At 45.4% G+C, this 26786-nt stretch overlaps 2 protein-coding genes across 13 annotated transcripts in view; one reads left to right on the plus strand and one right to left on the minus strand.

Annotated features, from left to right (window-relative positions):
- Positions 1 to 20039, plus strand: part of LY9 (lymphocyte antigen 9) — a 33573-nt gene extending 13534 nt beyond the window's left edge. For 2 of the 6 annotated variants that reach the window (XM_063627036.1, XM_063627035.1), the window contains exons 3-9: positions 4818 to 5093; positions 5602 to 5943; positions 9707 to 9808; positions 10817 to 10870; positions 15166 to 15497; positions 15882 to 15953; positions 19532 to 20039. In XM_063627036.1, coding sequence (XP_063483106.1) covers positions 4818 to 5093; positions 5602 to 5943; positions 9707 to 9808; positions 10817 to 10870; positions 15166 to 15497; positions 15882 to 15953; positions 19532 to 19600 — 1247 coding nt within the window. In that variant the 3' untranslated portion in view covers positions 19601 to 20039. Of the gene's footprint in view, positions 1 to 4817; positions 5094 to 5601; positions 5944 to 7774; positions 8045 to 9706; positions 9809 to 10816; positions 10871 to 15165; positions 15498 to 15881; positions 16349 to 19531 lie in introns of those variants that run through there. The other 4 variants (XM_063627033.1, XM_063627034.1, XM_063627039.1 and 1 more) reach the window with 4 other exon arrangements.
- Positions 20040 to 22112: 2073 nt separating this feature from the next.
- CD244 (CD244 molecule) overlaps positions 22113 to 26786 on the minus strand; it is a 32379-nt gene continuing 27705 nt past the window's right edge. For 6 of the 7 annotated variants that reach the window (XM_063627075.1, XM_063627079.1, XM_063627074.1 and 3 more), the window contains 3 exons: positions 25950 to 26015; positions 24463 to 24519; positions 22113 to 23380 (listed from right to left, as the gene is read on the minus strand). In XM_063627075.1, coding sequence (XP_063483145.1) covers positions 23300 to 23380; positions 24463 to 24519; positions 25950 to 26015 — 204 coding nt within the window. In that variant the 3' untranslated portion in view covers positions 22113 to 23299. Of the gene's footprint in view, positions 23381 to 24462; positions 24520 to 25949; positions 26016 to 26786 lie in introns of those variants that run through there. The other variant, XR_010117606.1, reaches the window with a different exon arrangement.

Below are 26786 nucleotides of genomic sequence, written 5' to 3' on the forward strand. Positions count from 1 at the left end.
CTTTTATTTTTAAAAATAGACATTCTTTTTCTCCAGGAATTTCTCTCTCTAGGATAAATATGACTACTATATTGATCGTTTTTCACCTAATTCCATATACACAGGTGTCAAGATTAAAAGACACACCCGTAAATTCCTTACATGTTATATAACCGCCATAATTCATGTAACTGGTCTCCTACTTGTAGAAATATTGTTTCTGCTTATAGAAATATTGTGTCCAATATTTTCTGTTATAAGCAATGCTGCAATGAATATTCTTGTGCACCTATCTTTTCACGCTTATGTGACTAGGTTATATTCTGATGGGTAAATCTAGAATATATACATGGGGTCAAATTACTGAATCAAATGGTATATGCATTTTTTTTTTTTGAGACATCATCCCACTACATTACCCAGGCTTGCCTCCAATTCCTGGGCTCAAGTGATCCTCCTGCCTCAATCTCCCAAGTAGCTGGGACTACAGGTACTTGCCACCATGCCCAGCTTTTAAATCCTGAATTTATTATTATTATTATTATTATTATTATTATTATTATTATTACTACTACTACTATTACCAGTATTTCATAGAGACATAGTCTCATTTTGTTGTCCAGGCTAGTCTCAAACTCCTGGACTCAAGCTATCCCCTTCCCTCAACCTCCCAAGTAGCTGGGACTACAGGCATGTGCCACCATGCCTGGCTTTAAAATCCTAAATTTTTATTTATTATTATTTTATTTTGTAGAGACTGGTTCTCACTATGTTGCCCAGGCTGATTCCAAACTCCTGGCCTCAAACAATCCTTCCACCTCAGCCTCCAAAGAAGCTAGTATTACACGCACCACTGCACCTAGCTTAGTATATACATTTTCAATGTTGCTAGATATTGCTGAATTTCCCTCCATGTTAACAAGTAACCCTCCCACCAGCAATGTTTGAGAGAACATTTCCTTATATTCTCAATTACAAAGTGTTGTCAAACATTTCTTTGTTGATAAATTGAGTAGTTACAATAGTATTTCACGGTTTAAATTTATATTTTTCTTACGAATGAGATGAGCATCTCTTCATGTTTTATGTTTTATGTTTTGATACAGAGTCTTGCTCTGTCGCCCGGGCTGGAATGCAGTGGTGCGATCTCAGTTCACTGCAACCTCCACCTTCTGAGTCCAAGCAATTCACCTGTCTCAGCACCCCAGGAAGCTGGGATTACAGGCATGCACCACATGCCTGGCTAATTTTTGTATTGTTAGTAGAGACAGGGTTTTGCCATGTTGGCCAGGCTGGTCTTGAATTCCTGGCCTCAAGCAATTCACTCTCCTCAGCCTCCCAAAGTGCTGGGATTATAAGCGTGAGTCACTGTGTCTAGCCATCTTTTCATGTATTGAATAGCCATTTGTATTCTCTTTTCTGTAACTCTCTATTAATATTCTTTACTCACCAGTATTAGTGTGATAGGGATGCCATAACAGAATACCCCAGAATAGATGGCTTACACAACAGAAATTTATTTCTCACAATTCTGGAGACTAGAAATCCAAGTTCAAGGTGTTGGCAGATTCGGTTTTTCCTGGGACCTCTCTCTTCGGCTTGTAGTTGGCCACCTTTTCACTGTGCCCCCACAGTCATTCTGTTGTCTGTGTTGTCTATGTCCTAATCTCTTCTTATAAGCACATCAGTCATATTGTATTAGGGTTCACCCTAACAGTTTCATTTTAACTTAATTACCTCTTTAGATGCCCTGTCTCCAAATATAGTCACATTCTGAGGTACTTCGGATTAGAACTTCTACATATGAATGTTGTGGGGGGACAGAATTCAGCCCTAACATTCTACCCTCTGGCCTCTGAAAATTCATGTCCTTCTCACATGCAAAATATATTCACCCCATTCCAACAATACCAGAAGTTTTAACCCATTCCAGCATCAACTGTAAGTCCAAAATCCATCTAAATATTATTTAAATCAGGTATGGGTGAGACGTGAGATATGATTCACCCTGAGGCAAAATTCTTCCTCAGTTGTGAACCTGCAAAACCAGACAAGTTATCTGCCTCCAAAATTCAGTGGTGGAACAGGTATGGAATAGACATTGCCATTCCAAAAGAGAGACATTGGGAAGAAGAAAAAAGTCACAGGTCCCAAACAAGTCCAAAACCTAACAGGGTACATTCCATTAGATTTTAAGGCTCAAGCATAATCCTCTTTGGCTCAGTGCTCTATCCTCTGGGCCCACTGGAGTAGCAGCCTCACCTCCTTGGCCCTGGGTGGCAGTTCTGCCCCCTGGAACCAAGGAGGAAACCACCTCACCCTACCCAAGGCTTGCGCCCTCTAGGCCTATGGTGGCAGTGGCAGCTCTGCCTACTTCTGAACTGCCTGTGGGGTCACTCTTCCCTTTTCTTGAAGGATAATACATATTTGCAGCTGTACATCTGTATTGACTTGTTTCATAAAATCCCAGAAGCCTGACATACTCCTTCATTTGTCCTGTCTCTGTCCCTTACAGTCCAAACTGGCAGCATTTCTGCTGAGGTGGTCCAATCTCATAACCTCTTTAGCAAACATTGCCAAGCCACAATCTTTGTGTTCTCTCCAGACACACTTTCTCATTTTTCACAATATGAATAGGCTGAAATTTTTTCAAAGCTTTAAGTTCTGGCTCCATCTTGCTTGACAATTCCTGATTTAACCTCTCTGTCTCCTTTCACATTTTATATAAGTAGCAAGGAGAAACCAGGCAGTGTCCTCAACTATTTGATTAGAAATCTCCACAGCTAAGTACCCAAATTTATCACTTAAATATTCTGCTTTCCACAAAACACTAGAATACAACGTGGCCAAGTTCTTTGCCACTTTATAACAAGTATATCCTTTCCTCCAGTTTCCAGTAACATATTTCTAATTTCTGTCTGAGACCTCACCAGCAATACATTTAATATTTATATTTTTACCAACATTCTGCTCATGATGACATATGTATATCTCTAAGGTAATAGCAGCTTTCCCTGCAGTGTTCCTATTTTCTTTCTGAGTGCTCACCCGAATTCTCGTTAACATTCATATTTCTACCCAGAGTCTCGTGAAGACAATCTAGGATTTTTCTAGCACACACCTCAAAATTCTTCCAATCTCTATCCATCAGCCCAATCCAAAGCCACTTCACATTTTTAGATTGTTAGAGATTCATCCCACTTCTGGTATCAAAATCTGTATTAGTTTGCTAGGGCTGCCATAACAAAATACTGCAGACTGACTAGCTTAAACAACAGAAATGCATTCCACATTTCTCCAGAACACAATTCTGGAGGCCAATGAAGGTATCAGCAGGCTTGGTTTCTTCTGAGGCCTCTCTCCTTGGCTCCCAGATGGCCACCTTCTCTCCATGTCTTCACATGGGTGTCCCTCTGTCTGTATTGTCTGTGCTCTAATCTCACCTTCTTATAAGGATACCACTCATATCCGACTAGGGCCTACCCTAATGGCCCCATTTTAACTTAATCACTTCTATCTCCAAATATAGTTCTATCTTCAAATACGGTCACATTCTGAGGTGCTGGAGGTTAAGACTTCAACATCTAAACTTTGCAGAGACACAGTTTAGCTCATAACACCATCTTTCTATCAGACAGCTTGACCGTTTTCATTGATTTGTAGGGTATTCTGTATTTATTAAGGAAATGGAATTCTGTGCAGTTAATAGAATTAGAATGAATCAACTCAACATGTGTTGACATATGACATACAATAATTTCCAAGATATATTGTTAATTTTTTAAGGTTCAAAACAGTGTGTAAAGTGTGCATATATCTGTCTATATCTAGAATACCTCTGGAAAGATCAACAAGAAACCCATAACAGTAGTTGCCTCCAGGAATAGTAATTCTCAGGGAGATGAAATAAATGGCTGGAGGCTAGAAAGCTTACTTTTTTCATTATGTACCTTTTGTATTTTCTCAATTTTTTAATGTATTACCTATTCAAAAGAAGAAATATTGGGCCAGGTGCAGTGGCTCATGCCTGTAATCCCAGCACTTTGGGAGGCCAAGGCAGACAGATCACCTGAGGTCAGGAGTTCGAGACCAGCCTGGCCAACATGGTGAAACTCCATCTCTACTAAAAATACAAAAATTAGCCAGGTGTGGTGGTGTGTGCATGTAATCCCAGCTACTCAGGAGGCTGAGGCAGGAGAATCGCTTGAATCTGGGAGGCAGAATTTGCAGTGAGCAGTGATCACGCCACTGCACTCCAGCCTGGGTAACAGAGTGAGACTCTGTCTCGAAAAAGAAATATAACTTAATGAAACATTCACACATGTGCACATACATGGTGAACAGTGGAGATGGAACAAAAGGAAAGGAGAAGACAAGGAAGAAGATCTAGAAGCACAATGCATCCTAAATTCAGACCAAAGACACGGGCAACTCAAATTCTAGAGGCAGAGTTCCCCACTCCATAGTGTTTGGGGCTGGGCCATTCACCTATTTATTCATTGAACATTCATGAGTGTTTTTCATACGGCAGGCTGGGTTTTAGATGTTCAGACACAGGAATCAGCCCTGTCGTCAAAGAGTTCTTATACTGGTCAGGGAGAGAGAGAAGTAATCAGACTATTAGTCATGCTGAGTCATGGTGATAACACCTGTAGAGGATGTTATGGGAGCACAGAGGAGAGGCTGTCAACCCAGCCTGCAGAGAAGATGTCCCTGTGACAGGTAATGCTGGCTTTTCTCTGCTGCCCCCAAGTCCCCTATTATCACTCCCTTCTTCTCTCAGCGCTTTCCTGCTGGCAAAAGGATCTGAGCATCTTCCCATGCTGTTGTCCCTGCAGAGCAGCTACAGGAGCCCCAAGTCACCATGAAGTCTGTGAAGGTGTCTGAGAACTTCTCCTGTAACATCACTCTAATGTGCTCCGTGAAGGGGGCAGAGAAAAGTGTTCTGTACAGCTGGACACCAAGGGACCCCCATGCTTCTGAGTCCAATGGAGGCTCCGTTCTTACCATCTCCCGAACGCCCTGTGACCCAGACCTGCCATACACCTGCACAGCCCAGAACCCCGTCAGCCAGAGCAGCTCCCTCCCCGTCCACGTTGGGCAGTTCTGTACAGGTACCTGGCTCCAATTTGGCCCTTGAGGGAATTCCAGAAACAATAGGAGCAGCTGTGGAGTCTAAACTCTAGGGTCTTGGTCGGACACACAGCGGGTGGGGAAGCAAGAGGACAGGCCCCAAAACCCCTTATTCTCTATTCTCAGGGGCCTGAGAGAGGCTGGCAGGACTTGGGAAAGCCCAGAACACTGTAATACTGTAAGGTTAGAGTAAGGGAGGAGAAGACAATATGGATACAGGAGTCCAGATTGGTCTTTGCTTGGGTGGAGGTGTTTCCGGGTACCCTCAGAAGGCCAGAGAGGGGACATGAGAGTCCAAGTATTCAGTGGGCAGAGCCCAGTGGAACAGGTGGTCATGGGGAAGTAGCAGGCATGCCCCTCAGAGGAGGAGGCCAGGAGGAAGAGGAAGAGGAGGAGGGACTTCAGTCCCCTCAGTCCCCTTTAGGATGCCTGGGGGCCAAGGGAGTAGGGACAGTGACTGAAGCTGCAATGTCTCATCTGTGACACCAGATCCAGGAGCCTCCAGAGGAGGAACGACGGGGGAGACTGTGGTAGGGGTCCTGGGGGAGCCAGTCACCCTGCCACTGGCACTCCCAGCCTGCCGAGACACAGAGAAGGTTGTCTGGTTGTTTAACACATCCGTCATCAGCAAAGAGAGGGAAGCAGCAGCAACGGCAGATCCGCTCATTAAATCCAGGGATCCTTACAAGAACAGGCTGTGGGTCTCCAGCCAGGACTGCTCCCTGAAGATCGGCCGGCTGAAGATAGAGGACGCCGGCCCCTACCATGCCTACGTGTGCTCAGAGGCCTCCAGAGTCACCAGCACGACACATGTCACCCTGCTCATCTACCGTGAGTCTCTGGGCAGGGCACCCATCACCAGATTCCTTCTCTGAAAGCTTTCTCCTCTGCTGCCTTCTCCACCTCCCCCTTCTCCAAGGGTCTTCCCTCATACTGAAATGCCTCAGACCACTAGGACAGCTGCTCAGTTCACACCAGTTGATTCACAGGAGGAAAACTCATGACTAGCTGCTGGACAAGTCTACCTGCCAAAGTGCCCCTGACTCTAGGCTGCCAGTTAGGCCTCCACCACCCAACTTCAGGTGCTTGCCCCGGTCCTTCTGTACTGAGTGTCAGAAGGGACTAGGAGGCCAGGTGCAGTGGCTCACGCCTGTAATCCCAGTACTTTGGGAGGCTGAGGCAGGTGGATCACTTGAGGTCAGGAATTTGAGACCAGCCTGGCCAACACGGTGAAACTCCATCTCTACTAAAAACACAAAAATTAGCTGGGTGCAGTGGTGGGCACCTGTAATCCCAGCTACTCTGGAGGCTGAGGCAGGAAAATCACTCGAACCCCAAGGGGCAGAGGTTTCAGTGAGCCGAGATCATGCCACTTCACTCCAGACTGAGAGAAAGAGCGAGACTCCGTCTAAAAACAAAAAAAAAGAAACAAAGGGACTAGGAACTCACCAACCTGCATTTTTAAATTTTTGAGATGGCGTCATGCTCTGTCACCCAGGCTGGAGTACAGTGGCACGATCTCAGCTCACTGCAACCTCTAACTACCAGGTTCAAGGGATTCTCCTGCCTCAGCCTCCCAAGTAGCTGGGACTACAGGCACATGCCACCACACCCAGCTAATTTTCGTACTTTCAGTAGAGATAGGGTTTTGCCATGTTGGCCAGGCAAGTCTCGAACTCCTGACCTCAGGTGATCTGCTGCCTCAGCCTCCCAAAGTGCTGGGATTACAGGCATGAGCCATGGCGCCTGGCCCCAACCTGCATTTTTATAAACTATTATCATTTTGAATAAGGCCAGAGTTGGCTGGGGTGAAATCAGAGAAGACTGAGGAGAAGCCCTTGGTGTCCAAAGACACTGTGGTCTCCAAGAAGGTGGGCCACTCAGTTCCCCTTGTCGTGAGGAACAGAATTTGCATTCTACCTCGTCAGCCCTGGGCCTCGCAGGAGCTTGGCTTGGCAATTTGCATGGTTTATGTTTACCTGTTCCTTCACTTGTGCCATTCAGAAGACATGGTCAGCATACCCCCTGCCTGAGTTTGTTAGTGTCTAGGTATCTGTGAAGAGTCACCATCATGGTTTTGTTAAAATATGCAGCAAGTCGGCCAAGTCCATGCCTATTGCCCACAGTGCCTCAAATATAAAAGAACCCACAAGGTTAAGTAAAAAAAAGAATAAACAGGAAACAAATAGAGTCAGTCTTACTGTTTCTTTTAAAGTTGCTAACATTTATTGAGCATTTACTGTGTGTCAGGTACAGCGCTCACCTCTCTGCATCCCTTATCTCACATAAGTAAACAAATCAGCCTCAAAGGCAAGCCTTGAAGGGTCTTCACAGCACATGGAAGTGTTGCGCTCATCTGTGTTGATTGGTTTGCTTGCTTTCACAGCTGTAACTAACTGTATAGAATGAGGTTGTATCTTTCTTCAGTTTTCATCATTTCCCTTGTTTCTCACCTGAGCACCAAGAGGTAAAGAGGTGTGTCTGAGATGTCACAAGTAGTGAGGAAAATGCCAGGTATACTCCAAAATTCCTGTGGCTCCTGGAGGCACTTTGCCAGCAGTATCAACACTCAGCTTCATGAATATATTTTCAATGAATGAAGACAGGTGACTGCTCAGGGGGCAGGCCTGATTCCATATGGAGTCTGCCTCTCTCCTCACAGAGAGGCTGAGGAAGCCCAAAATCACGTGGAGACTCAGGCACAGTGAGGATGGCATCTGCAGGATCAGCCTGACCTGCTCCATGGAGGACAGGGGAAACAGTGTCATGTACACATGGACCCTGCTGCAGAAGGAAGCTATTGTGTCCCAAGGGGAATCACACCTCAATGTCTCATGGAGAAGTGGTGAAAATCACCCCAACCTCACATGCACAGCCAGCAACCCTGTCAGCAACAGTTCCCACCAGTTTCTTTCTGAGAACATCTGTTCAGGTTTCTCTCCATCTCTATTTATTCAGGTCACAGGGCCTTGGGGCCTCCAAGAGTTTGCATCCTGACTGATTCTTTATGAAGTGCAGTGAGAGGCTACGGGTGAGAGCCCTTTAGAGTGGCATGCTTCCACAGATACATGAGTCACGCATGTGATTTTAATGTTCTAATAGCCACATTAGAAAAAGCAAGAAGAAGGCCGGGCGCGGTGGCTCACGCTTGTAATCCCAGCACTTTGGGAGGCCAAGGCAGGCGGATCACGAGGTCAGGAGATCGAGACCATGGTGAAACCCCGTCTCTACTAAAAATACAAAAAATTAGCCGGGCGTGGTGGCGGGTGCCTGTAGTCCCAGCTACTCGGAGAGGCTGAGGCAGGAGAATGGCGTGAACCCGGGAGGCGGAGCTTGCAGTGAGCCGAGATTGCGCCACTGCACTCCAGCCTGGGCAACAGAGCGAGACTCCGTCTCAAAAAAAAAAAAAGAAAGAAAAAGCAAGAAGAAATAGATAAAGTTATTTTAATAATATGTTTTATTTAACTGAATATATCCAATATATCATTATTTCAATGTGTATTCAATACAAAAAACATTCATTAGACACTACATTTTATTTTGTACTAAGTCTTTGAGAGCCAGTATGTATTTTACACTTACAGCACGTCTCGATTCCGATGCTAAATTTTCACTGAAAGTGTTTAATCTATATTCAGACTTTGTAAAATTTACAGTTGAAAAAATAGATTTATGCACCCAAGTTATTCCAAGCATACTTATCAGTTTTTCCAGAAGGAATTGAGTAGCCATTTTTAAATTTAAGCTAAAACTAAATAAAAGAAGCAATTTGTTGTCTCAGTAATACTAGCCACACTTCAAGGGCTTATGCATAGCTTATGGCTACCATATTGAACAGCACAGAGTTAGAGGCTTGTGGAGAAAAGCCGATAGGAAGCTGATATGGAAAGGGATGTGGACCACACAGGAACAAAGGCTGTGTGAGTGGGAGCTAGAAAAGAAGCCCCAGTGGCCCTTACTAAATGCCAAGCACTATTCTAGGCCTTCAGGCATTTTTGTACAATCTTCGCAACAATCCTACAGAGTAGATTTTCTCATTTTTCCCCATTATATGGATAAAGAAACTGAGGCTCAGAAAAGATAAGGGACTTATCCAAGCTTACACCATAAAAGCTGGTTTCGAACCCTGAGCTCTTATCTTCTGCTCTTCTGTAGAAGGAAGCAGAAAAAAGGTACGGTCTACCCAGGATCTGACAATGTTGGGTCAGATTGTGTCTGGCAGACAGATCTAGAGTCCAGCGTAACAGGAATCTGGAACTCCCCTCATATCATTTACAGAGAGGCAGTGTAACGTGACGATTAAGGGCGCTGTAGGATCTGCACTCGAACCTCAGGTCAGACACTTGAAACTCTGTGACACTGGGCAAGCCGTAAACCTCTCTACCCAGGGACTGTCTGCCTCAGGTACTGCTATAACCTCTTGCCTAGAGTAATGCTTGCTCGAAAAATGGTTGTAGAATGAATGAAAAGAAAGACTTTCCGCAATGTCATGGATTTTAAGGGGCAGGTAGGATGGCCATCACGTTCTGTCCATTGTTTGCTCTAGTGTGTCTTGTCATTATTTGTATTAACATCACTCATTTCCTCCTCAAAGGACCTGAGAGAAACACAAAGCTTTGGATTGTGTTGTTCCTGATGGTTTGCCTTCCGTGCGTTGGGATCTTCAGCTGGTGCATTTGGAAGCGAAAAGGACGGTGTGAGTTTCCGAGATCAGTGTTGTCCGCCAGCGCTAGGCCATTTCCCTGGGACTTGTGGAGGCTTCTCTGCCCTCACACAATCCCGTGCTACCCCTCCCTGCCAGCATCTTATTTCTTCTCAGAGCAATGGGGGAGGGCTGTCAGTTGGGACTCTTTACTTACAAATAATAGAAGCCCAGTTCAAACTAGCTTAGACAAAAAAAAAAAAAAAAAAGGCATGTGGGGGCAGGGAGAGTGATTTATTATTTTTTCACTTAAATAATCAATCTGTGGGGAAGGCAGGGATAGAGCTGGCATAATGGAGAAATGTCACCAGAGACTCAAAAGTCACCAGAGCTCTCCACCTTTCATCTCTACTATGTATTTTGAGTCAGCTTAACTCTCCTACTGCAGCCAGCTGAGGAGAGGGCTGGGAGCGAGGGGAGGAGTGTACCACAACACAACAGCTGGCAGCTCCAGACCCACACATACTAACAGCTCCGACACCAGACAGGGAAGAAAATGTGCTTCCCTCTAACTCCAATTTAAAGAGTGTCAGAAATAGCTCTGATTGGCCCAAGTTAAGGTCATGTGGCTGCTGCTTGGACCAATTTCTATAGCCAAGAAGATACGCTATTATGATTGACAGCTCCTCTAGAATCCCAGTATTGGAGTGGAAATGAAGTAGTTGCCAAAAAAGAGCAGAATGGGTAGAACACATGAGGTCCCTGGAAGAATTACTGAATTGCAGGCAAACTACTCTGAGCAGTGGCTATGGCAGAGGAGCTCTCCCTTCTGGAGGGATGGCAGGAAGCTCCAGAGCCTCCACCTCTGCAGAAAGTAGCCCTAGACTCTGGCCACCCCTTCCCACAGGCCTGGCTTCTCATCAGGGTTCATCCTCCTTCCTGAAGCCTCTTCCCTCTCTATGTCCCAGAAGTCTCTCCCCTTCTCATTTGACTCTCACAGAATGAAAGACACCTCTCACCTCACAGCCCTCTTGATAAACCTTGTCTAACTTGGTTTCTCAGGTTCAGTCCCAGCCTTCTGTTCCAGCCAAGCTGAGGCCCCAGCGGATACACCAGGTAACATCACCCATGACACAGGCTATGGCGTTTCTGGTCCAAATGGAAGTTCTAAAGTCTTGCTGCTCAAAGTGTGGTCTGCTGGCCAGCAATGTGGGCATCACCCAGGAAGCTTGTTAGAAGTGCAAAATCTGACCAGGAGCTGTGGCTCACACCTGTAATCCCAGCACTTCGGGAGGCTGAGGCAGGTAGATCACTTGAGGCCAGGAGTTCAAGACCAGCCTGGCCAACAAAGTGAAACCCTGTCTCTACTAAAAATAGAAAAAATTAGCTGGGCATGGTGGTGCACGCCTGTAATCCCAGCTACTCGGGAGGCTGAGGCATGAGAATCTATTTAACCTGGGAGGTGGAGGTTGCAGTCAGCCGAAGTCACGCCACTGCACTACAGTCTGGGCAACAGGGCAAGACTCTGTCTCAGAAAAAAAAAAAAAAAAAAGAAAGAGAAAGAAAAGACGGAAGGAAGGAAGGAAGGAAGGGAGGGAGGGAGGCAGGGAGAGAATCTTGGGCATCATCTCAGAATACTGATTCCAAACCTGTATTTTAACAAGATCCATAAGTGATTCATATGCCCACTGAAGTTTGAAAAGGAAGGTAGCATAGAAACAAAAGCCAAGACAGACTCCTTAGAGATAGTCACCAGAGCTAGGAGAGGCAGTCTGTCCCCCAGGGTCTCCAGGGTTCCTTGGGCATTAACCGTCACTATTTGAATATGGCCTACAATGAGGATGGAGTTATTGTCTCCATTCTGAGAACAGACAAACAAAGGCCAGATGGAACAGTAAATCTGTGGTAGAAAAATATTTAAAACTTAATTAAAATTAAACCCCAGGAGACTGTACAACACCTATTACCTAAGAGCATTGCGGGAAATGGAACTGCTCTCACAGGTTTTAGTGTGGGGAGCTGAGATGCCTGCCCTTACTCCCCCACTCCCATGCCACAGTGTCCTAAATTTTCACCTTAAACTCTGGAGCTCTGGAGTGCTAAGGAATCCCCAACCTATGCTCACTCTAACCAAATCCTGCTTTAAAAAAAAAAACAAAAAAACTGTATGTCACCCCTCATGGCGGGGATTTCCCATGGAGATGGACTCAGAGGCAGGACTGGGCAGGGAGCATGTGACGATATGGGCTTTTCTGATGGAAAAGCATAACCAAGAGACAGGGGACAAGGAAGGGAATTAGGCTGGACTATGAAGCTCCCCATCAGCTCCCTCCTACTGGCAGGACAGAGCCCTGGTGTCCCCCAGCCTGAACCCTCCTTCCTTGGGCAGAGGGTAAAGAGATGTTGGGGCCACCACCTCCTCCCTACCTCTTCTCTCTCCCCCAGAACCCTTCTTGAACCTCCAAGGCCTGCTTCTTTAACCTCTCCAAGGTCTCCTCTTCCCTAGATCCACTGCCACTGCCTTAGTTCATGTTGTCACCAATTTGTTGTTTAATTGAATAGTTCTTTTTTTTAATTCAAAAGTCAGACTGGGCACGGTGGCTCACGCCTGTAATCCCAGTACTTTGGGAGGCTGAGGCAGGTAGATCACCTGTGGTCAGGAGTTCAAGACCAGCCTGGCCAACATAGTGAAACCCCGTCTCTACTAAAAATATAAAAATTAGCCAGGCATGGTGGCACAAGCCTGTAATCCCAGCTACTCTGGAGGCTGAGGCAGGAGAATCACTTGAACCTGGAAGGCGGAGGTTGCAGTGAGCTGAGACTGCACCATTGCACTCCAACCTGGGAAAAAAGAGTGAAACTTTGCTCAAAAAAAAAAAAAAAAAAGACATATATTCACATGACATACAGTTAAAAGTAGCTCTCTTTCCAAATTCCAATCTCCAAGTTCTAAGTCTATCCCCCAAGAGACAACCACTGCTGAGATTTCTATAGACCTGAATCCTTTCAGAAACTTTTAATGCATTTGCAGGTTTCATACATATTTGTATGGGGAGGGTGCTCCTTTAACTTCACATATGGGAGCAATCTATATAACACTTTTCTAAACCTTGCTTTCTGATCTTAACAGTACATCCCAAGGCCGGGCGCAGTGGCTCACGCCTGTAATCTCAGCACTTTAGGAGGCCGAGGCGGGTGGATCACGAGGTCAGGAGATCAAGACCATCCTGGCTAACATGGTGAAACCCCGTCTCTACTAAAAAATACAAAAAATTAGCCAGGCATGGTGGCGGGCACCTGTAGTCCCAGCTACTCGGGAGGCTGAGGCAGGAGAATGGTGTGAACCCGGGAGGCGGAGCTTGCAGTGAGCCGAGATTGACTCTGTCTCAAAAAAAAAAAAAAAAAAAAACAGTACATCCCAGCAATATTAACATTTGTAGATTAAAACTGATTCCCATTTATTCCATTCTACACATTTGTTTAACTAATTTACTTCACCAGTCCTTATTAACAGACATTCTCATTCCTTGTTACTTCTTTCCTAAAATACGCTAATAGTTTCTTTACAGACTATTCCCTCTCATCACTTTGCCAAGCTCAACTCTGACTTCTCTAAAACCCTCAATAGCCCCTAATGGCCTTTGTTCAAAAGGCAATATAACCAAGTGGTCAAGTGTATGGGTTCTGAGGTAGGATAATCCCATGCTCAAACCCTAGCTCTCCTCCTTATGAATCCCTAAGCCTCAGTTTCCTTACCTTCCAAAATAAAGGTATCTACCTATTTTCACTCAGTGTTGAGCGAAAGAGAAAGAGGGGCCAGCCGGGAGGGGGCAGGATTGAGCAGCGGTTAAGAGCATCAGGGACAAGACTACTTGTGTTCAAATCCTGGCCCTACCACTTACTCGGGCAAATGCTTAATCTTTACGTGCCAGGGTTTCCTCATCTACAAAAAATAAATACGGATAGTTATTATCTATGCTTCATGGGGTTTTCTGCCGACTAAATAAACGTATTCATGAAAAGCATTTAGAACTGTGCCTCACACACAGTAGGCACTTACTAAATATGAGGATCAGGTCAAATTGAAGGGGCTATGTTGTCTGAGATATAAACCCAGGGTTTGTCCTCACCTGCCGGGAAAGTTTAGGACACAGACACACACGAGGAGTTTAGGAGCGGAGGTTTAATAAGTAGAAGAAAAGAAAAAGAGAAACAGCTTCCTCCATAGAGGAAGGGGTCTCAGAGGGGTAGGGACCGGCTGCTGGTGAATGCGCTGAGTTCTATAGTCCAGTTTGAGGAGGCAGTGTCTGATTTACCTAGGGCTCACAGACTGGTTAGATAAGGTATGACGTTTAGGTAATGCCTGGGGAAGGCTGGTTTCCCCACCCTAATCTTCTTATGCAAATGGATTTTCCAGTTTATCCACACCATCTTATCTGCTCCTTTCAATACACGTGGCTGGCAGGGAAGGGAAGATGGAGCCGCCATTTTGAAAATGTCTAGTCCTTAGTCCCTGCTGGTGTTCACCCATGCAAGCTCCCAGCTTGCAGGCTGCTCTTTGTTAGAAAATGATTTGGGGCTGCTTTTCAATAAAAAGAAAAGCCTGACCAAGGACTCCCATACCCTTACTATCTGCCTAAGTAATTTCTTCTTAACTCCTGTATCAAAATGGGCTACTTCATGTGCCCCACAGGCAGGGTTGACATCGGCCCTCACAGCACGTCCACCATGCCAGTGTTCACAGGTGCCCATGCTGATTGCCTGAGCCCTGACCATTGCAATTGTTAAGTATTTTTAATGTCATCCTTTCGGAAAAGGAGACTGCTCCAGGCTTTACACCTGCCTCTAATCATGCTGCTGCCTCCTCCACCTAGAATACCCTTCCACTCATCGAAATATTGAATCCCTATTCAAGACCCACCTCAATTCTGCCACTTTCATGAGTTCCTCTCTGTTTCTCTAACCAGAGTCATCTCCTCTCTACTCTGCACTTTCCTCATACGTTCCATAGGATACTTGGCAAAGCTGGCCTTACATTACTGATTTACACATGCACCTGACTCCCCAGCTAGACAGGGTGCTCCTCCAGGACCAGGTCTAGTTTACCTTTGTGTTTCCCCAGAGTACCTGTAATGATGCTTGGCATGGTTTATCCCACAGGGCCAGAGAGTTGCTAAAGTCCATCACATGTCATACTTAATATTTTTCAAATGAATGAATAAATGAATGCTTGAAAGGAAGGAGGAAGGGAGAGTGGAATGGACCCCCTGAGGGAAGACAGGAAAAAACAATCTCCTTCAGTTCTCTAGGCCTCATCTAATGCAGGCATCAGAGCAGGCTGGGGCCTTGCAGCAAAGCAAGAGAGAGGTGGGGTTGGCATACTTTTATCAGCCCTGCACAATGTGTTCCAGAACCCACAGCTGGCCACACGCTATACTCTGTGCTCTCCCAAGGGTATGAGAAGCTGGACACTCCCCTCAGGCCTGCCAGGCAACAGCCTACGCCCACCTCAGACAGCAGCTCTGACAGCAACATCACAACTGAGGAGGATGAGGACAGGCCCGAGGTGCACAAGCCCATCAGTGGAAGAGACGAGGTGTATGACCAGGTCACTCAGGAGGGTGCTGGACATCACCCAGCCCCTGAGGGCCAAGCAGACGATGATCCTGTCACTCCATATGTCACAGAAGTTGAGTCTGTGGTTGGAGAGAACACCGTGTATGCACAAGTGTTCAACTTACAGGTGAGCCCTTCTGATCAATACACCTTCCTCCTCCTCCCACGTCTAGCGGCATCTGAGATCCTGGATGACTAGTTCCTCCAAACTGGGGGCTGGGGCCTGAAAACAGGACTAGTGGCATACGGGCAGGGACTCATGGCTGTGTCCATGTTTACCAAACCTTGGGATCCTGTGGAACGAGGGACTTGTCCCTCAGCTCTCATTCTTGGGCCACTAATAAGGAAGGTGTTGGAGAACCAGAGGCACCGTCCCCACTGCACTAAGGCAGCTCCCACCCTGTGTGTGAGATGGGAAGCCGGGGGGTATCCCCTCTCCTCAAGGGTTGAGGGTAAAACTGAAAAGCTCTCATGTGGTCACTAGGGCTAATCTGCTGTTGGTCTGTTACAGGGAAAGACCCCAGTTTCTCAGAAGGAAGAGAGCTCAGCCACAATCTACTGCTCCATACAGAAACCTCAGACGGTGAGAACAACATTCTCTGTATCCCAAGGCCCACAGAGTGCAGAACTATTCCTTAGACCCTTTGAACTGAAAATCCTAGATTCCCATGGCTAAGGATCTTAAATTCTACCCACTATGCACCCCTCAGATACATTCCATGGTCAACAGAGATGCGTAAACAAATATTCCTGACATCTGTGTGACCAAAGGCTGAACTTTTCTAATTGATTTAATAATATCTTATGTTGGTTATTTTTAACACTGACCTGAATGACAGCTTATAAACTCAAACAAGGTAGGGTCTTTATAGTTTTCTAAATCTATCTCTAACCCTAATCCTAATCTACCTAAATGGCAACTTCTCAAAACCATTGAAAATTAGCTAACAGTTTAACAACAAGAATTTTTGGAAAATATGCCACCACCTACGGTATGTTAGTTTTATTCTAGTGTTTAAAAAAATCCCGGCCGGGAGCGGTGGCTCACACCTGTAATCCCAGCACTTTGGGGGGCCGAGGCGGGCGGATCACAAAGTCAGGAGATCGAGACCATCCTGACTAACACGGTGAAACTCCGTCTCTACTAAAAATACAAAAAAATTAGCCGGGCCTGGTGGCAGGCGCCTGTAGCCCCAATTACTCGGAGGCTGAGGCAGGAGAATGGCGTGAATCCGGGAGGCAGAGCTTGCAGTGAGCCAAGATCGCACCACTGCACTCCAGCCTGGGCAACAGAGCGAGACTCCGTCTCAAAAACAAAGAAAAAAAATATCCCAGTCTGGGTTACATGGTGAAACCCTGTCTTTATAAAAAGTTCAAAAAAAATTACCCAGGCCTGTGGTGGTACACACCTGTAGTCCCAGCTACTTAGGACACTGAAGTGGGAGGACCGCTTGAGCCGGGGAGTTCGAGGCTGCAGTGAGCCAAGAACAAGCCACTGAAATCTAGTCTGGTTGACAGAGTGAGACCATGTCTTAAAAAAAAAAAATCCCTTACAGGTAGAATTTATCATTAAATAATCATAATGATAATAATAACTAACTTGCTTTTATATGAAGTTTTGCAGATACAATACCTTGATACACATTCTTCTCTGATCTTTGTAATACTTCTAGAAAAGTGGTGTCATCCACATTTTATAGCCGAAGAAACTGAGATTCAAGGAAGTTAATTTTGCCTAAGGTCACAAAGATAGTAGTTGGAAGTTCCGGTACTAAGAACCATGAGGCTTTTTAAGATCATCTTGAGTAATCTTAAATAATTCACCTTGATCTGACTGTCCACTCCATTTTCACTTTCCTGAAAACATCAGGTCCATTCATATTTTTGCTTCCAAATCTCCCCCAAATTCCCTCCCTATAACATATTCAAAAAAATATTTTTTTAAAAACTCTCGGCTGGGCGTGGTGGCTCATGCCTGTAATCCCAGCACTTTGGGAGGCCGAGGCAGATGGATCACCTGAGGTTAGGAGTTCGAGACCAGCCTGGCCAACATGGTGAAACCCCATCTCTACTAAAAATATAAAAATTATCTGAGTGCAGTGGCAGGCACCTGTAATCCCAGCTACTCAGGAGGCTGAGGCAGGAGAATTGCTTGAACCCAGGAGGTGAAGGTTGCAGTGAGCCGAGATCGCACCGTTGCACTCCAGCCTGGACAACAAGATCAAAACTCCATCTCAAAAAAAAAAGAAAAGAAAAGAAAAGACTACAGTTGACCCTTGAACAATTCAGGGGTTTAGGAGTGCCAACGCCTCCCCACTCCATGCAATCAAAAATCATTCTATAACTTTGACTCTCCAGAACTTAACTGCTAATAGCCTACTGTTGACCAGAAGCCTTACCAAAAACATAAACATTCGATTAACACATATTTTGCATGTTGTGTGTATTATATACTGTATTCTTAAAGTAAGCTAGAGAAAAGAAATTGTTAAGAAAATCATAAGGAAGATAAAAATGTTTACTATTCATTAAGTGGAATTGTATCATTGTAAAGGTCTTCATCCTCACCTTCACATTGAGTAGGTGAGGATGAAGACCTTCATCCGATCAGAAGGGCTCACCTATAAGTTGAACACTTGTGCATACATGGTGTTCTCTCCAAGGAGGAAGAGGAAGGGTTGGTCTTGCTCTCTCAAGAGTGGTAGAGGTAAAAGAGGTAGAGGAGGTAAAAGGGGAGGCAGGAGAGGCAGGCACACTCAGTGTGATGTTTATTGAAAAAAAATCCGCATATAAGTAGCCATGCAGTTCAAACATATGTTGCACTTATGCCTGGTGTTCCATTATTGGAACACTAAGCATGTAGGAGTTATTTATATTCTACTGTTCAAGATCATCACCAAGGTCTGATTTTTCACTCGTGCACAAATTCAAAAAATTGCAACCTCCTGCATAAATGGGTTAAGGTTACTTGACTGCTTAATAAATTGTATGCACAGTTCCTAAGGGTTTTTCAGACACTGAAGGTGGGGGATATCACTGCACTGTGGTAAAGGGGAAACACTTCATGAAAAAGGAATTTGGGTTGGTCCTTAAAAGATGGATAGAATTTGCTCAGTAAACACTTGTTGGGATGTGTGGTTTGGTTCAACCATCATCCATCTCATCCTGACTTCTAGACAGTAGTCTAATGCTTAGCCAGCTAGAGACTTTGCCTTGGAACCTAAGGCCAAATCTGTGCTGTTCACTGCATTCCCAGAGCTGCTTTCTACTCCGGCCTGGCCCTTTGTGTTTGGGTCAATACCGGTCAAACTTAATGTCATGAACGTCAGTCCCTGCTCTGAGTTTCAAAATGACCACCACGTGTCTGGTCGGTCCTGCAAGGCACCCACACTACCCTGGAGACTGAAACCCCTGAAACCACCCCACCTACAGTGTAAGTGGAAATCATTGCATTTCCTGAGCCAAACTCTTGACAACTATATCCTTTGTCTTCAGAACTGTCAGGACCAGGAATTCTGGCTTTGGATCTCTGAAGGCCATTATTGCCTACTTGATCCGGAAATTCTCAAACCTACTTTAGTTCTTATTTCTGATATGCCTCTCTGCACAACATCTCAAAGGTTTATGCTATCCCCAAGCTGTTGCTGGTACCCAACCCCCCGCTCGTCTGGGTCAGCGCAGAGCTTATCTGCTCTTTAGAGCCTTCCCTGAACACTCTCAGACAGGGGAGCCTAAGAACCCTTGAAACAGCTTGGGGACTAATGGTCTGGACCATTACTTTGGAACTTAACCTCTGTCATCTAAATTATCTTCATATAAATGTTTGTTTTGTTTCTCCAGCCAGGGTGGAGATTGGAATCATTTGACAGTAGCTTCTTGAGGGCAAGCCCCTTCATTGTCATTTTTTTTATCCCCTGGATTTGCTGCACTAAACTGTCTTGTACTGGCCTTGCAGAGAGTCCAGCCCACAGCCTTTCCTATTAGGAGCCTCCATAAATGCTTGGCATCAGGCTGGCTGATTGTGCCATCCCTGGGTCAGCACATATGACTCTACTTCTGTAGGATGGACCGGTCATAGCCTGGCCTTGCCTTCCTCTTTCATCAGCCTCACTCTTCCAAGGCTTTATTAACCATATTCTTATGTGGATTTTTGGCTCACAGGTGGTGCCGCCACTACAACAGAATGATCTTGAGATTCCTGAAAGTCCTACCTATGAAAATTTCACCTGAAAGGAAAAGCAGCTGCTGCTTCTCTCCTGGGACTGTGGGGTTGGAGAGTCAGCTGGACCTCGTGGGGCCTGGGGCTCACAGACAGAAGCACCTCAGAATTTCCTTCGGTGCCTCAGAGATGCCCGGATGTGGCCCCTCCCCCTCCTTCTCACCCTCAAGGCCTCCCAAACCCATTAATAGTTCAGACACAGGCTCCTGCTTGGAGCCTATGGGCTTCAGATGTCTTTGCCCCATTTGTCACCGCGCACACTCACAGCGTTTCCTCCTCGAAATTCTACCAAGACTGGTCAAATGTTGCTGAGGGGCCTGGACCAGCTGTCCTTTACACCACCTTCTCAACACTGCTGAAATGAACCCAAGAGAATTGTCACACATGACACAAGATGTACGTAATATCATGCTCACTGCAGTGTTATTTAAAATAAAAGGCAGGAAATAACCTAAATGTCCATTCATTCAGTGAGAATCCAGTTACATATATGATTATATACCCATGCAATGGCAGACCCTGCCACTTGGAAAGCAAGCAAGGACTAATAGGTGCTAATATGGAATGAGCTCTAAGATACATTATGGAGTGGAAAAAACAAAGTTCAGGACCACGTGTATTGTATGCTACCAGTTGGATTTAAAAAAAAAATGTATGTTGGCCAGGCACCGTGGCTCATGCCTGTAACCCCAGCACTTTGGGAGGCCGAGGTGGGCAGATCACTTGAGGTCAGGAGTTCAAGACCAGCCTGGTCAACATAGTGAAACCCCGTCTCTAATAAAAATACAAAAAACAATTAGCTGGGCATGGTGGTGTGTGCCTGTAATCTCGGCTACTTGGGAGGCTGAGGCAGGAGAATCACTCGAACCCAGGAGGAGGAAGTTGCAGTGAGCAGAGATCACGCCACTGCCTTCCACCCTTAGCAACAGAGTGAGAGTTTATCTGAAGAAAGAAAAAGAAAGAAGAAAGAAAGAAAGAGAGAGAGAGAAGAAGAAAGAAAGAAAGAAAGAAAGAGAGAGAGAGAGAAAGAAAGAAAGAAAGAAAGAAAGAAAGAAAGAAAGAGAGAGAGAGAGAGAAAGAAGGAAAGAAAGAAAGAAAGAAAGAAAGAAAGAAAGAAAGAAAGAAAGAAAGAAAGAGAAAGAAAGAAGGAAGGAAGGAAGGAAGGAAGGAAGGAAGGAAGGAAGGAAAGAAAGAAAGAAAGAAAGAAAGAAAGAAAGAAAGAAAGAAAGAAGAAAGAAAGAAAGAAAGAAAGAAAGAGAAAGAAAGAAAGGAAAGAAAGAAAAAGAAAAAAGAAAAAATGTAAGTCTACATGCTTACATAGGCATAGAAAAGCTATGAAAAGAAATACAAAAAACATTAGTGGCTGACTCCGGGCAGGAACTAGGAATCTCAAGTTGGGAAAGAGACATTTTTTACTACACAATTTTTTGTACTGCTGGATTTTTTTTAAACCATATGTGTGTATTACTCTTTTGCTATTTTGTAAAGATGCTTAAAATGCCTGTTTCAAATAAGCCTCCCATATTTACCCAAAAGAACTTCCCTCCTTATTGTCCAGTCTGGACACAGAATACCCACAGTATCTCTCCCCAAGACTGTGGCCACAGCCCTCTCCTCTACCTGTAAGATGCACTATACTTGACTTATATTCATGATACTCTAGTGTACATTTCTATTACCATCACCTTGCAGCCCATCTAGGTCTAATTGCAACCCATCTAGGTTTAATTGTGTGCTGCCTCTGTCATACTCTCCTGCACATGAGCCTGAACTCAATATGACTTCTGTCACCTGCAGTGGGTACTCCCAGGAGTCCAGGCAGTGCTTCATACACAGCAGGAGCTCAATTACTGCTTGTTCATTGACTGTCTTGTTGCATGAATAATTATCTTTGTGAGGCATTATCATGGAAGCTCAACAATCAGACACATAACATGATGATGCTGTACATCTTTCTTTCTAGAATACAGCATCCTCAAAAGCCCTGACACCATAGGGTCTCTTCTGCTCCTTAAATAAATCTGGCCGGTTCAAGATCTATGCAGGACACATGAAAGGCCAGCAGCCGTCAATGGTCAGAGTCCCTGGTGTTCATCTGGACTATTTCTGAACCCCGTCATTTCCTACTCACTAAACTCCTTGACTCTGCAACTCAACTCCCAGTACCTGCCTTGGACCCCCAGGCTCTTTCTGAATATATTTCCCTGGGTTTTAAGCTTCTCACTTGCTTTAAGCTGTGGTCTGTTCACACTTCTCTCCAGGAGGAAACCAGCCTGGCCAGCAGCACAGTCTCAGGGGAAAGGGATCCTGCAGGGTGTGACCAAGTGCGTGCCTTGGCTCTCCTTCACAAGATGGAATAGCCCCTAGTGTCTGGTTCTCTGCTGTCCCAGTGTGAACAAGGCTGAAGGACCCTGCCAGCTCACCAGGAAGTCAGACCCTCTTCAGCAGTATTCAAACAGACATACGTTTATGGATGGCCCACAAGTGCCCTTTGGCTGCTATAGAGAATAAAAATGCAGGGTATGGTGAGGATACATAAATTTAATTCAGGCAAGGAATTCAGACTGCATCTGTGTGATATCACAGTTTTATATGAAACTCCTATGTTAGATACAGGGGAGGACAATTGAAGAACCAGGCTTCGTGCAGTATCACCTGTTGGGGTCTCTGAGTAAGTCCTCTCCCAGTTCACCCTTGTCGCTTTCCTGGGCTCAGCCAGAGTCTCAGCCCTGCTCCCCACGGCCTTGTTGAAATGTCTGGCCTGACGACTCAGGGAACCCAGCATAGTGTCTAGATTCCAACTGCCTCATTCTCAGCCCTCAGCTGCCTGAGCCCTCCCTTCAGTGTGCATCCTGGGGAACCCTCATCAGGTCTCAGAACTTAAATAGAACATGGTTTCTGAGAGGCCTCTTCCTCTGGGAAGCCACGTCTATGAAGAAGCCAGGCGGATTTCTAACAATATGTCTTCATCAATCAAACATCATACCGTGGACAAAGCTGGTCTCAACACCCAGTTATCAGGTCAGCATGTGCTCTGGGTGATTTTTCTACTCAGAGATGGGCCTTGCTTTGCACCATCTACTCTCCCTTCAGCCCACTCCCCCTGGTGGCCAACTGGCCAGAGGTAAAGGTGTGAGATGTAGGGGGAAAGTTTTTTCTCTGCAATTGAGTAAAACCCAGGCCCTGGCCCCCATCCCTGTGCAGAACCCGCCAGCCAGTTCACAGCCAGACAGTCCAGGCTTCCAGAGGAGGGCTGTTTCTTCTTCCCCTGAGTCACCATTATCATTCCTTCCTCTTGCTTTGGAAGATGGGCCTGGGCCGGGGAGAGTCTAGAAATGCAGTCAACACAGATTGGGGAGAAAAGGAAACAAGTGACAGCTTGAAAATCAGATGGAGGGAATCTCGATGCTAATAACATCACTTACATAACACTTTCTAGGTTACAAATACTTGGAATGTGGCCTTTTGTGAACAACCTAACCCCTCCACCCACTCATGTCTGATCTGTAAATTGGAAGATATTATTTAACAGCCTTGCTCTTATCATGGTTGTTAGACATCATTTTCAAAACAAAATATAGAACAAGAACAAATTTCCATATCCTGTCCAGACTAGGAACTGTTCTATAGAGACTCCTGTGCCATCATCCACTGTGCCGATTCCCAAAGCAGATGCTGATGTGCAAGAAAGGTGAGAATTGCTGCAGCAACTAGGAATAAATATCAAAGTTCTCCAGCTCTTTGCGGCTCAATCGAGCAGGGTTCTGGGCTTTAGGTTGACTCTTTCCAATCTGCAAAAGAAAAGGAGAAACTTCAGACCCTTCCACTGGGAGGTCCTTATCACAATCCTGTGAGGTATGACTTGCCATCCCCATTTTACAGATTTAAAAAAAAAAATGAAGCTCAGAGTGATAAAACAAATTACTCAGGATCCACGACTAGTGTGAAGTGCAGGAGGGACTTGAATCTAGTTCTTCTGGCTCCAATTCCAGTACTTAACCACATATGCTTTTTCATGACCTCACAAGCTACCTGGGTCTACACAGTGCCCTCTATGACCCTAGGTGGTCCAGTTGGCTTTAATGTTGGGTGATAGCTGAAGTGTCAGGAATTCCAGCAGGCAGCCACCCACCCCTCCCTTGTGACCAATGGCAGCATCTTTATCGGAACACAGGTGGGGAGGCTCAGGTGTAGTATCAGGCTAATGGGTAGGGGGGGAGGTTGGGGGATGCTCTCCATGCCTTAATTTCTCTGAGTATAAATGCAAAGTATAATTATACCTATCTTGTAGCATTCTGTGAGGATTAAATAAAATAATCCATATGGCAGGCTACCTTATCCATAATAAACCCCCAAGAAATGTTGAGTCCCTCCTTTCCAGTCCCTAAATGCTCTGATGGGAATCAATTCAACCACCAGGCTCAGTGGTCATCTTTGAATAGTGTTGACCCCTGCAGAAGATTAAGATCACCTGTGTCCTGGAATGGCTCCCAAAGACTTGCTAATTTTAGAAAATCATTTAGAGTCCTTTGTCTTCCCCTCTCTGATCCCTCCTCCAACCACTCTTGGAAAGGAGAGATGTCCAGTTTGTGGCCCACAGCCTGGGAACTAGCTTGGGGATGGCCCTAATTTAGAACCCAAGCTGCCCAGTAAGTATCATATCTAAACACGCAATATGATCTTGGGTCAGACCCTCACTCTCCTTGGCCTTCAATGTCTTCATCTCTAAAACAAAGACTTGCATTAGAAGATCTCCAAATTCCCTACAACTCTGAGACTGTGTGAATGACCTCTCCCTAAGCGTACCCTTTCATGGCTAGATTTCAGGGCTATGCCACAGACACTAAACCCATGAGGAGTTCCAGAATCTTACCACTTCATAGATAGTGCTGTTGAAGGAAGAGCTGTGGTTCCTCTTCCTGGATCCAGACTAGAAATGCAGAAGGTAAAGAATGCTTAACTTCGAGATAAGCGCTCTCCCACTCCTAAGTGATGTGAGAGGTCCCAAAAGAGAGTCAGGGCCCAGAAAAATTCTGAGGCACTCTCAGCCAGAAAACGAATAGAATCTGTCACCCCAGGAGCAAATAATGATGTTTATGGTCTCCGGGGAAGACACAATATATACAGTATTTGCCTATATTTCTGAACCAAAATCAGAATTTACTGTTCCATACCCACATATACCTAAAACCCATACACATATATGTGTGTGTATATATATATATATATATACACACACACACACACATACAGATTCCCAGAGCACACACACACACACACACATACACATACACACATATCCCTCAGGCAATCCTAATGCAAATACTGCCCCAAACCACATATCTCTTCAACGCATGGCATACACACACCCTTAATGTAAACAATCCAGGCATATAAATAATTGCCAACCCAAGGGCACTAGAATTCAGAGGCACGTTCAGTAGCATATAGAGTTTTCATATACCAAAGCATGTGAACACGGTGCCTGTGAACATCTATATGGCCTTATATTGTAGCATATAATTAAAAATAAATCTCTGTCATGATGGGATCCAAGTAGGTTGAATGGCTTATTGGAAGGAGGTTGAATGAAAAGTCTGAAAATCTGTCCTAAACCCCTTCAGACCTGTGGTCCCCGACCTGCATGGACTTCCACAGTTGTGTGAACTCCCAGATTCCCATACTACCATGTTAAGGCTTTCTGGCTTCATACTGTGGCTCCAGCCTTGGGAACACCAGTCTTCCCATCCCCTTCCATACAAGAGAAAAACAATGACCACGTGTACTAGGATACCCAACTCTGTTTCCAAGTACACAAGAGAGCTAGAGCCCAGCTTGGAGAAGGATTTCAGTGCACAAGGATGGGTTGCCTCAGTCCGGAGGCCTCCACCAGCAGGTGACTGACTGGCCAGGACCTTTCTCTGGTCTCTGAAGGTCAAGATTGTGTCTCTCTAGATCCAGTCTACTCCTCCAGCTCCAGGCAATACGCCCTGCCTTGCAAACCCCTCCAGTATTTCTCACCATAGCCTCAGCTGGCCTACTAAGTACCCCGTAGTCTCTCTGTGCAAAGCACCTCCTTTCTGTCTCTGATTGTCCTTTACCTCCCACAAAAACTCCCAAAAACTCATCTAATCTACTGTTCTCTTAGTCTAGAAGCTGTTATTTTTCTCCAGACAGAACCAGAAAGGCATTTCTCATTGGCCCATTGACATTTAAATACAGTCATTTAACAGAAGCTACTCAGATACGCACAATAAAGAACAACTTGCCAGGATGTGCACACACACTCTCTCTGCAAACACATGCAAAATACACATCTACATCAACAACAGCCCACCACCACCACAGGAAGAGGCTCACCTTCCTGGAAGGCTGAATTAATGAATATAATGTATATGCAGGTTCTTGTGACGTGGGAGCAGAAGACTAATGAGAAGAGAAATAAAATCATTTCAGAAGCACAGATCCAGCACAACCCTACGAAGTTTATCTCTTCCATTCCTCCTCCTCAACCCTGCCCAGATGGAAGCTTCAAGTGTTAGTGAAAAGAGCCCTGGACTAGCCAGGAGGTCAGACAACCTGAGTGCTAGTCTCGCCCTGTCATTAATGAAAGCTTCTATTTGTTGAGCATTTATCTTATATTCTCCTCTAACTGTTTTTTGTTTTTGAGACAGAGTTTCGCTCTATTGCCTGGGCTGTAGTGCAATGTCTCGATCTCAGCTCACTGCAACCTCCACCTCCTGGGTTCAAGCAATTCTCCTGCCTTACCCTCCTGAGTAGCTGGGATTAACGGTGCCCGCCATCACACTCAGCTAATTTTTGTATTTTTAGAGACAGGGTTTCACCATGTGGGCCAGGCTGGTCTCAAACTCCTGACCTCGTGATCCGCCCGCCTTGACCTCCCAAAGTGTTGGGATTACAGGTGTGAGCCACCGTGCCTGGCCTCTTCTCTAACTCTTTTAACACTCCTATAAAATAGGAATGATCATAATTTGCCCCATGCCACAAATAAAGCTCCAAAAGGATAAATAGTCCAAGTCAGGCAGTGCGTACACAGTAGAAGCAGGGCTCTTTCCTCAACACCTCAATGCCTCCCTTTGGCAACTTGCCTTCCTTCCCTGGACTGGAACCAGGTGTCCTCTAAATCAGGTAACCATTCTCCTTTTCAGATGCTCCAGAGGACGACCCTCGTTCTCA

This window comes from Symphalangus syndactylus, chromosome 12, assembly GCF_028878055.3.
Source record: "Symphalangus syndactylus isolate Jambi chromosome 12, NHGRI_mSymSyn1-v2.1_pri, whole genome shotgun sequence".
In the NCBI taxonomy this organism is placed as follows: Eukaryota; Metazoa; Chordata; class Mammalia; order Primates; family Hylobatidae; genus Symphalangus; species Symphalangus syndactylus.